Genomic DNA, 12573 nt, shown 5'->3' with positions numbered 1-12573 from the left:
ATTATTATTCTGAAGAAAAAGTGACATTTTTTGTCATTAATAAAAAAAAAAAAACTTCCAGTACCTATAATAAAGGTGTAGAGAGGAGGTGCCAAACCCTGACTTGATTTGGATTTGTGGTATAATCTCACTATACAATTGTCTGATCTATGATGTTAGGCTCATTGAAAGACATTCATTTCTGTAGTATATACTTACTGAGATCCTCCAGTTGTTGCTGTGTATAATTCTTTCCTAGAAATAAGAATGACAAATAGTGGCAAATTAATTAATGATCTTTTCAAGACACATACAGAACATAATCCAGGGACATACCATCAGAATGGCACCAACAAGCATGCCTATTAAAGCCGAAATTCTTAATGCTGAACACCAGGCATCAAACTAATTTAAATATATCCCTCAATAGTGACAATATACAGTTAGGTCCATATATATTTGGATACCGGCACAATTTTACTTCTTTCAGGTATTTACCAAAACATATTCAAGCTATAGTTAAAAAATGGATATGGGCTTCAAGTGCAGATGTTCAGGTTTGATTTCAAGGTATGTACATCCAAACTGAAGGAAGGGTTTAGGAATAACAGATCTTAACAGTAATCATCCCACCATTTTCAAGGGAACAAAAATAATTGGACAATTGGGATGTTGAATTTGTATCACCCGATGCCCGGGACAGGTAGTTCCGGGCGTCGGCCAGATAGCTTTTTTCAACATTTAGCCCGGCTGCGGGCAAGCAGAGGGCTGACCTGTCAGGTGGAAGCTTCCACACAGTCCAGGTCCCCATTCACAGATTCCCGGCCATTGCAGCTGGGAAAGAATGTAATGCAGTGCGATGTACACTGCATTACATTAAGGGGAGCACAGGGGAGACTTTTTGTCCCCTATGTGATAAGAAAAAAAAGTTAAGTAGAATTTTTTTATTTTAATAGTATAAATTCAAAGTTGCACCCAAGCACATAACATCCCCTCAAAAAGAAAAAATGTTGAGGCCCCCACCCCCACATATATGCACGTACAAAAGTAAAAGCACACACCGGGGCGTCTATGCATGAAAACGTTGATTGTGATGCACATGTTACATATCGCTGTGCACGCCAGAATGAGAGCAATAATTCTAGCACCAGAACTGTAAAGCTAAACTAATGACCTATAAAGGGTCGCCTATAAAAAATATAGGGTACTGAAGTTTGTCACCATTCCACGAGCACACGCAAATGTAAGGTTTGACATGTTGGATATTTACTCAGTGGAACGTCATCTTTTATATTTTACCAAAAAATAGGGTAATTTATTGTTTTTTTGTGCCCTAAAATTAATTTTGTGTATTTTTTATTGAAATTTTGCATTTCCTAGACCTTTGCGGTAATATCGCGTGACATAAAAAATTGGAACTACCACTATTTTATTCTCTATGGTCTCTGATTTCAGAAAATATATAATGTTTGTGGGTTTTGTATAATCTTTAGGCCTAAAATTATTTTTTAAACGTGCAAAGAAAACGCAAAAATGGCTCTTGCAGCAAAAGGGATAAAGGATAAGCCCGACACTTCCCTTTCATGACAAGCACCCAATCAGTGCTCATTACACTGCAAGGTCTCTCTCCTCCCTGCTAGTCCCATGGTGTGGTGCTGGAGAAAGGCAGGGAGGGGAGGAGATAAAACAGCGCAATGTTAAAAAAAATTAAACTTTTAAGTCACCATAAAGCCCCTTTTGATTTTAAAAGTCCCAGACATTCCTAAAAGCATCTCAGATTTAAATACAGTTTGGGTTAAAAATTTTTTTTTTTTTTTTATCAGGACAAGTATATTGTCATGAGGGACAAGTAGATTGGGACACCGATTTAGTCCCTGGACAAGTAGTTTTTTAAAAAATTTCCACACCCGTGAATCAAAAGCTGTTTCATGGCCAGGTGCGGGTCACTCCTTCGTTAATTCTTCATCAATTAACCAGGTAAAAGGTCTGGAGTTGTTTCTAAGTGTGGTGGATCATTGTCCGTTTGTACTGTAAATCCAATCAACTTTGCTGCATTTGGCTAAATCTGAGCTGACAGATAAACACTGCAGAATTCATCCGGCTGCTTCTGTCTTATCATCAATAAACACCAATGACCCAGTGCCACTGGAAGCCATGCATGCCCATGCCATCACACTGCCTCCACCATGTTTTACATATGATGCTGTGTGCTTTGGATCACGAGCTGTTCCCAGCCTTCTCCACACTTTTTTCTTCCCATCATTCTGGTACAGATTAATCTTCATTTTATCTGTCCAAAGAATGCTTTTCCAGAACTGGTCTGGCCTTTTTAGATGTTTTTTGGCAAAGTCTAATCTGGCTTTTCTATTTTTCAGCCTTATGAATGGTTTGCACCTTGTGGTGAACCCTCTGTATTTGCTCTTGTGAAGTCTTCTCTTGATTGTAGACTTTGACAATGATACGCCACCTCCTGGAGAGTGTCTTTCACTTGTCTGGATGTTGTGATTGGGGTTTTTTTTTATCATAGAGAGCATCCTGCGATCATCCACCAATGTTGTCTTCCATGGACATCCATGCCTTTTTATGTTGCTGAGCTCACCAGTGCGTTCTTCTTTCCTCAGAATGTACCAAACTGTTGATTTGGCCACTCCGAATGTTGCTGCTATCTCTCTGATGGACTTTTTTAGTTTTTGAAGCCTTACAATGGTCTGTTTCACTTGCATAGACAGCTCCTTTGAACACATGATGTAGGTTCACAGCAAGATTCCAAATGCAAATACCACACTTAGAATCATCTCCAGACTTTTTACCTGCTTAATTGATGAAGAAATAATGAAGGAGTAGCCCACCCCTGGCCATGAAACAGCTTTTGATTCAATTGTCCAATTACTTTTGGTCCCTTGAAAAAGTGGGGAAGGCTACTCTTAAGAGCTGTAATTCCTAAACCATTCCTCCAATTTGGATGTACATACCCTCAAATTAAACCTGACAGTGCGCACTTTCAGTCCACATCCATTATATAACTATAGCTTGAATATGTTTTGGTAAATACCTGAAAAAAACTAAAATTGTTCCGGTGTCCATCTTCTATAATTCTCTACTCCCAAATTAGCTTCCCTCATCCCCCCTTCCTCTCTTTTGAGTGACACGTGGTCCCTGGATGCTGAGTTCAAAAAGGCATCAAGGCCCAGCGGGAGAGCCCATGGCTAGAAACCCCAATTAGCCTGGCCCCCATATGTCTGCAAGACTCTGCTTGGAAAAGGATCCTAAAACCATAAACCAAGTCCTTCACTGAGCTCAAAGACACTGAGCTCAAAGACATTCCAGGTAGTCGTAAACCAGACATCACATTCAACATCAATTTTCCCCTATGATTACATATCTTGGAATATGAAAGACTAACATAAAAACCAGGCATATATTCAGACTGGTCACTTTAATACAAGTCGTCTGATATATTACACCCACTATCTGACATCTACAGGAGAGCAGAAACTGATATCTCCTTAACCATCCCAGCAGGTATGTCATATTTCATATCTAGACATTCAGCAGATGATTCTGCGTATTAATCTACCTGTGAATAGAATGTGACATGTACCTAGGAAAAGTTATTGACCATAGTATAATTTGGAGGTATTTTGTCATAGCCTGAGCTCCCCACCTACAAGACCCCTCCCCAAATGAGGCGATTGGTTCTCTGCTTTAAGGAGACACCCTGCTGAATTCCTGGAAAAAGGCTGTTATGCTTGGAGTTAAGCTAAGCTGAGTTGAGTTGAAGTTGAAGAAGCTCCCTTTTAACATCGGAACTAACTTTGGGAGATAAGGCCCTTTTGCTTTGACACTTGAAAGCTGCTTAACCCAAGGCTGACGGCAAGTACTTTATCCCTCTAAACTTCTGTTATCTCTTTGCTGTGTTATTGCTCTCTGTATACTTAAATATACACTACGTTCCAAATTATTATGCAAATTCTACTTAAGTGTCACAAATATGTTTGTTTTGTTTTTCATGGGCTCTTTTGATCACTGAAAACAATCTCGGACACCTGTGATAATTAGATTGGCAGGTGAGCCCAATTTAAGGAAAAACTACTAAAGGACGGTGTTCCACATTATTAAGCAGAGCACCATTTTCAAGCAATATGGGGAAGAAAAAGGATCTCTCTGATGCCGAAAAGAGTGAAATAGTTCAATGCCTTGGACGAGGTATGAAAACATTAGATATTTCATGAAAACCTAAGTGTGATCATCACACTGTTAAGAGATTTGCTGCCGACTCAGAGCACAGACGGGTTTGTGCAGATAAAGGCACATTGAGGAAGATTTCTGCCAGATCCATGCATCGGATCAAGAGAGCAGCTGCTAAAATACCATTACATAGCAGTAAACAGATATTTGAAGCTGCTGGTGCCTCTGGAGTCCCATGGATATCAAAGTGTAGAGTCCTTCAGAGTCTTGCAACTGTGCATAAACCTTCTAATCGGCCACCACTAACCAATGCTCACAAGCAGAAACGGCTGCATTGGGCAGAAAAATACATGAAGACTAATTTTCAAACAGTCCTGTTCACTGATGAGTGTCGTGCAACCCTGGATGGTCCAGATGGATAGAGCAGTGGATGGTTGGTGGACGGCCACCCTGTTCCAACAAGGCTGCGACGTCAGCAAGGCGGTGGTGGAGTCATGTTTGGGGCCGTAATCATGGGAACAGAGCGGATCGGCCCCTTTAGAGCCCCGAAGGTGTAAAGATGACCTCTGCAATGTATGTGGAGTTTATGACTCACCACTTTCTTCCCTGGTACAGAAGGAAGAACTTTCCGTAATAAAATCATCTTCATGCATGACAATGCACCATCTCATGCTGCAAAGAATACCTCTGCATCAATGGCTGTTATGGGGATAAAAGGAGAGAAAGTCATGGTGTGGCCTCCATCCTCCCCTGACCTCAATCCTATTGAGAACCTTTGGAGCATCCTCAAGCAAAAGATCTATGAGGGTGGGAGGAGGTTTACATCCAAACAGCAGCTCTAGGAGGCTATTCTGACATCTTGCAAACAAATTCAAGCAGAAACTGTCCAAAAACTCACAAGTTCAATGGATGCAAGACTTGTGAAGCTGCTATCAAATAAGGGGTCCTATGTTAAAATGTAACGTGACCTGTTAAAATGTTTAAAAAGTTAAAATGTTGTTAAAAGTTTGGTTGAAATAGCTTTTGATTTCAGTAAATATGCTGCAAACACAACAAATGATGATTTTCAGTTCTTTACAACCTATAAAGTGTTTTGAAACTTACTGTGCGTAATAATTTGTAACAGTGCATTGTAAGTTTTTTATGTTTAAAAAAAATACTGTTATCATTAGGAGGTTTGTTCAATAAAATTTGAATTGTACTCTTAATAGTTGATAACATGAGAATTATGCTGACTGTTATTTACATCAATTTAATTAGGTAAATGAGAAAAATATAATTTGCATAATAATTTGGAACACAGTGTGTATATATATATATATATTTTGGCTACATCTGTTTCTATAAATATTTTTTGACCTTTTAGTAATAAATCTTAATTTCTGAAAGTGTTGAACTGTTTCTAAAGCTCTTTAATGCAAACTAACAACCTCTGTCTCTGAAGAGCGCTACTGTGTGTTTAACCCTCTGTATACCCTGCCTGCGGTGACAGTGGTATACAGAAGATTATTCAACCATCACAGTGTTATTGCTAAGTTTCCTCTTTCTCTATACAAAAAGGAGGTGGTGGCAGTGTGAAGTGTTAATTTCGTAATTAACCTGACCCAGTAACAATCGCTCCCAGGCTGCAAGCACACAGATTGTGGTCCATTAGCTGGAAAATCTTTGTGCAGGGTGCAGCTGGGCGTGGCATTGTTACGCACAAGACAGCGCGATTTTAGATTGGCTAGTCCTTCGGTCACGAGTTTGGTGAGAAGGGCTGGGGTCTGACGCCGCAATAGTCACAGACCTAACTGTAAATTAGCTTTGTTTGTACCAATTACCTTGTAAAAGTAGAGTGCACAAGCTGTTGCAGCTGTGCATGGTAGTCAATCATCTTCTAACCAGCTTGTTCACATAAACCTTGACAAACAAATTGGAAGCGGATTGGTTTCTACGCAGAGCTGCACCAGATTTTGCACTCTCCAGTTTTAGTAAATTAACCCCATGGCCCACTCACTACAAGCTGACTTTGGAAAACTACAAGAGGGGGTGGAGAAAGCACTAGTTATCCTGCACAAGGAGGGGAGCAGCACTGAGAGGTCTTTATTACAGGAAACTTCTGCAAAATGGCACTGTAAATTATGGCATAGATCAGGAAAAAATACACAAAGCTCACCAAGACTCAAGTAACAATACACATGCATCTTGTATTTAGATAATATCTTATCCAGGAGTTCAGCTTTCAAGTGATCCTATGAAGCTGAAAACACGAGCTGTCATTGTAGACTTGCTTTCTAAAAGGTGAAAGCTTTGCAGTTGTCAGCGGCTGTCATCCTGATCCTGGATTCACTACCTAATGAATCACTGGCCTGGAAAAGGCATGACGCCAGTGAAGTACCAGTACTTCTGTTATACTTGTTCCAGATCAGTGACTCTCTAAGCCATGGCTTTTCAGCTGGATGTAAGTTTACCCCTTGGGGGTATGGGAACCAGCTATGGAAATATGGGATTGGATGTCTTGAAAAAAAAAAAAATTAACAAAAAAACATTTAAAAAACAAAAAATAAGCAAGACTTGCTGCAAAACCATGCCTTGTTCACAATGCATTACTAGCTGCCGACTGATACAAATGACTCCGTGTGTATCTTGCTGACTCTGAGATTTCTATTGAGATTTTACTGAGCCTGATGAATGAGTACCTTCAGGTATGAACTGGGTCCAGGATTTGTGATTGCACTGCTATGTAATGCTGTCATTAAAAAAAAAAAAAATCAGAGTCAGCAATACACACCAGAACATTCTGCATTATTGAACCTGAAAATAAATGAAGTAATCAAATCAACTTGAAGCATCATGACGTACAATTAGGACCTACAACGGTGGGCTTCAAGAGGCAAATGCAGCCTCTTTTGACATAAATTTGAGAAGCTTATTAGATTATTCAGAATCCATTGCAAGTTCAGCTGACCTGAATTGGACCTGTTTGAGCTGCATTTGCAATCCTATTGACGTTTGTGGGGAGTGAAACAGCTGCAAAAAGTGAACAAAAGCTTGTCCACATTATCCCCAGCATTGTAAGTGACTAGACATCAAATCCATGTTTTAATTGCATAAAAACAACAGCAGAAATCTCAGTTGTAGCTAATGGATAAAAGAAGTACAGCATTCTACAATGTCCATAAAGTGGTAATTTGATCAATCCTGTGCTCTGCCTACATTAAAATCATTATATATGGAATACAGTGCCTTGAAAAAAGTATTCATACCCCTTGAAATTTTCCACATTTTGTCATGTTACAACCAAAAAACGTAAATGTATTTTATTGTAATATTATTTTATGTGATAGACCAACACAAAGTGGTACATAATTGCGAAGTGGAAGGAAAATGATAAATGGTTTTCAACATTATTTACAAATAAATATCTGAAAAGTGTGGCATTTATTTCTATTGAGCCCCCTTTCCTCTGATATCCCTAACTAAAATCTAGTGGAACCAATTGCCTTCAGAAGTCACCTAATTAGTAAACAGAGTCCACATGTGTGTAATTTAATCTGAATATAAATACAGCTGTTCTGTGAAGCCCACAGAGGTTAGACGAACATCAGTGAACAAACAGCATTATGAAGGCGAAGGAACAAAGAGGTCAGGAATAAAGTTGTGGATAAGTTTAAAGCAGGATTAGGTTATAAAATAATACCCCAAGCTTTGAACATCTCATGGAGCACTGCTCATCATCTGAAAATGGAAAGAGTATGGCACAACTGCAAACCTACCAAGACATGGCCGTCCTTCTAAACTGGCATGCCGGGCAAGAAGAGCATTAATCAAAGAAGCAGCTAAGAGGCCCATGGTATATAATTGCAGTGCTTGCGAGCTACTATGGTGTATTCAAATTAATTATTGCTATAAACCGATAAATATTATTCCTGTGGTTCGCTTACGCTATACAACACATACCCATATAAATGTGTGGCTCTAATCAATAAAATTTAATAAAATTGTGTCGCGCTCCACTAATACTCGCAAATATGAGTATATTATTGATCTTATGCGATCAAATATCAAATAGTGATTATCCAAATACCAAATGTTAATATGGAAAAAATTCCCATAAATCATAAATTAAAGTGCAATTATAAAGTGCTCTAGTATATAAAAAATACTCTGATATATAAGAATAAATATGGTGATCAAAAGTTCAATTAAATAAAATTAAATTAGATATATAAGTTCAATTCATTTAATCATAAATAAATATAATCAAAGAGTCCACTTCATGATAATGTTTCAGATTTTGAGCTATTTGTAATGACTCAGGGGGGCTGAATACAAATGCACGCCACCCTTTTTAGATATTTGTAAAAATTTTGAAAACCATTTATCATTTCCTTCCACTTCACAATTATGTGCCACTTTGTGTTAGTCTGTCACATAAAATCCCACTAAAATACATTTACGTAATTGGTTGTAACATGACAAAATGTGCAAAATTTCAAAGGGTATGAATACTTTTCAAGGTACTGTACATACATCAAAACCAGTATATAACCAGTAATGGGTTACATTTAGAACAGCAGTATGCATATATGTATCGACATGGTGGATGGGCCTTAACCCTTTGAGGACCAAGGGACATATTTGTCCCATGTTTTTAATTGCCTGTATCATTTTTTTTGGTTTGAGTCAAAATATTAGTTCTTATCAACAAATAGATGTAGCTTTTTGCCAATTATTTAATGAAATGGCTTAGTTACAGCAACTGAAGTGTACGAACTTTAAAAACAAAAAATTTATTCTTTTGGCGTTCCGTAATCTTATGGTCCTCAAAGGGTTAACAACCAGCTGCTGCATATATACAGTATCTCACATTTCTTAAATATTTTATTATATCTTTTCATGTGACAACACTAAAAAAATTACACTTTGCTACAATGAAAAGTAGTGAGTGTACAGCTTGTATAACAGTGTAAATTTGCTGTGCTCTCAAAATAACTCAATACACAGCCAATAATGTCTAAACAGCTGGCAACAAAAATTAATACACCCCTAAGTGAAAATGTCCAAATTGGGCCCAAAGTGTCAATATTTTCTGTGGCCACCATTATTTTCCAGCACTGCCTTAACCCTCTTGGGCATGGAGTTCACCAGAGCTTCACAGGTTGCCACTGGAGTCCTCTTCCACTCCTCCATGATGACATCACGGAGCTGGTGAATGTTAGAGACCTTGCGCTACTGCACCTTCCATTTGAGGATGGCCCCACAGATGCTCAATAGGGTTTAGGTCTGGAGACATGCTTAGCCAGTCCATCACCTTTACCCTCAGATTCTGTAGCAAGGCAGTGGTCATCTTGGAAGTGTGTTTGGGGTCATTATCATGTTGGAATACTGCCCTGTGGCCCAGTCTCCGAAGGGAGGGGATCATACTCTGCTTCAGTATGTCACAGTACATATTGGCATTCATGGTTCCCTCAATGAACTGTAGCTCTCCATTGCTGGCAGCACTCATGCAGCACCAGACCAAGACACCCCCACCACCATGCTTGACTGTAGGCAAGACACACCATCTCAACCAAATAAGTTTATCTTGATCTCATTAGACCACAGGATATGGTTCCAGTAATCTATGTCCTTAGTCTTCAGCAAACTGTTTTCATATTTAGAAGAGGCTTCCTTCTGGGATGACAGCCATGCAGACCAATTTGATGCAGTGTGCGGCATATGGTCTGAGCACTGACAGGCTGACCCCCCACCCCTTCAACCTCTGCAGCAATGCTGACAGCACTCATAAGTCTATTTCTCAAAGACAACCTCTGGATATGACGCTGAGCACGTGCACTCAACTTCTTTGGTGGACCATGGTGAGGCCTGTTCTGAGTGGAACCTGTCCTGTTAAACTGCTGTATGGTCTTGGTCACCGTGCTGCAGCTCAGTTTCAGGGTCTTGGCAATCTTCCTATAGCCTAGGCCATCTTTATGTAGAGCAACAATTCTTTTTCCCAGATCCTCAGAGAGTTATTTGCCATGAGGTGCCATGTTGAACTTCCAGTGCATGTAGGTGGATTGGCTGATATGAAGGCGGCGATCTAGACGTGTCGGGTATATAGATTGTGGACAGTCCTCATCCAGCATGTCCGGCAGCTCTTCAGAGAATGAATGTAAAAAGTTTGAAAGGAACCAGGATTAGAAGCGATCTTTCAGAGTCTACTCACAGAACACATGTTATTTATTCATAGCTCCTGCTGGATCCAACATCTTTAAGGATTCTGGAGAAGGGAGATCCTACACCCAGGAGACCTACATCCATCTATGCCTTAAGAGGACCTCCAGCCTATTGAATCTTCTTCTTACCACGCTGAGGGTTCCCACCATCACTACCCACCTAGAGGGAGGATTCATTCCAGGTGTCCCTGACCAGACCAATCATCTAGAGGGAGGACAACTTCCCCTATTCTAGACCAGATCCTGAAGGAAGCTTTTGTGGATTTTTGGTCAATGCACATTTTTATTGTGCATCTGGTGAGTGCACAATCCCCCTATATTACTTGGAACAACACCACGGTTTATAATAAAAGCACTTTATAAGACTCTAATGAAAACACGGAACTAATTTTATATAATAATTTTTTTCTTGCCTTGACTTATTGTATGTGATATTATGCGTTTAGACATTTTGGTTTTTAGTCTTGTTTTAACTGACATATGCTATTGTGCGTTTAGATATTTTGACTTTTAGTCTTGCTTTGACCTACATCATACCCATAGCGCTGCACTATTTTTTATGGAGTTCTATTAGGGTTTTCACTTGGTTACCTTGAGTGTCCAGCAGCTTACCCTTCAAGAGCGCTCACTTTTATACCATTTTTACATTAATGGCTGTGTGTGGAGTTATTTTTAGGGGACAGCAAATTTACACTGTTATACAAGCTGTACACTCACTACTTTACATTGTAGCAAAGTGTCGTTTCTTCAGTGTTGTCACATGAAAAGATATAATAAAATATTTACAAAAATGTGAGCGGTGTACTCACTTCTGTGAGATTCTGTATGCTGCTGTCTCTTTTTGGAGCACACAAAAATTTAGAACTGAATTTAGAACTGTGTCTGAGCTGTCACTAACAGGTCAGCCAACTACTGATGATGGGATGCCAGTAGGACAAGCTCCTTATGTCAGCACTGTGCAGCCAAATTACAGTGTCATATACTCTGATAATCCATAACTCTGATGATCAGAGTTATAGATGGTTACCTAGTATTGAATAGGTCCCTTGTTTGCCACCAAAACAGCCCTGAGGCTTTGGGGAATGGGGCATTAAACCTCTGAAAGTATGCTATGGTATCTGGCACCAAGCTGTCGGTAACAGAATCTTAGCAAAAACATTTCATACTTATCTGCTCCATGCAATGGTTTTGCACAGAGCAGACCTGACCCCTTCTCTTCTCGGGTCCCCCGTAGGCGCTCCTGGCCCCTCCCTCCTGCTGAGTGCCATAGAGCAAGCAGCTTGCTCTGAGGGCACTCAAGCAGGCGCGCTACCGAGCCGCAGCTCTGCATGCCCATTCGCACACAGAGCTGCAGCTTGGCCCCTCCCCCTCACTCTCCTGATTGGCTCACTCTCTACCTCCAATGTCTCCCACTGCAGCATCAGTCAATCACAGGTGAGAGTCCAAAGAGAGCCGAGGTTCTCGTGGAAATCGCTGGATCGAGAGGGAGCTCAGGTAAGAATTTGGGGGCTGCTGCAAACATAGAATGCATGAAGGTAAAAAAATAGTCTGTAGAACCATTTTAATGTCCTGTGAATTGTGAGATGGTGCCTTATGGATCAGACTTGTTTTTTTCAGGACATCCTTCAGATGCTTGGTGAAATGAGATCTAGAGATTTTGGAGGCCAAGTCAATACCTCAAACTCTTTATGTTCCTCAAACCATTCCTGCAGTGTGGCAGGGTGAATTATCCTGCTGAAAGAAGCCACTACCATTAGGGAATACCATTTCCATGTAGGAGTGTACTTGGTCAGTAACAATATTTTGATAGGTGGTACCATCCACATGAATGGCAGGACTCAAGGTTTCCCAGCGGAACATTGCCCAAAGCATCACACTGCCTCCATCGGCTTGTCTTCTTCCCATAGTGCGTCCTGGTGCCATCTTTTCCCCAGGAAAGCGACACACATGCACCTGGCTGTCCACATGATGTAAAAGAAATCTTGACTCATTAGACCCGGTCACCTTCTTCCGTTGCTCGATGGTCCAGTTCTGATGCTCACATGCCCACTGTAGGTGCTTTTACCTGTGGACATTGGTCAGCATGAGTGCCCTTGACTAATCTGTGGCTACGCAGTCCCATATATAACGAACTGACACCTTTCTGTCAGAACCAGCATAAAGTTTTTCAGCAATTTGAGCTACAGTAGCTCTTCTATTGGAT

The 12573-nt window shown here is 40.2% G+C and overlaps 1 protein-coding gene across 1 annotated transcript in view; it reads right to left on the bottom strand.

The window, feature by feature from the left end:
* HOATZ (HOATZ cilia and flagella associated protein) overlaps positions 1 to 12573 on the bottom strand; it is a 144677-nt gene that overhangs the window by 107232 nt on the left and 24872 nt on the right. Inside the window, exon 2 of the mRNA XM_089670236.1 lies at positions 199 to 234. Coding sequence (XP_089526362.1) covers positions 199 to 234 — 36 coding nt within the window. The remainder of the gene's footprint in view (positions 1 to 198; positions 235 to 12573) is intronic.

Source organism: Staurois parvus, unplaced genomic scaffold, assembly GCF_062004578.1.
Source record: "Staurois parvus isolate SC_StPar_1 unplaced genomic scaffold, SC_StPar_1.0 ptg000087l, whole genome shotgun sequence".
Classification (NCBI taxonomy): domain Eukaryota; kingdom Metazoa; phylum Chordata; class Amphibia; order Anura; family Ranidae; genus Staurois; species Staurois parvus.
Note: the sequence above shows the minus strand (reverse complement) of the source record. Positions and strands in the feature narration are given on the sequence as shown.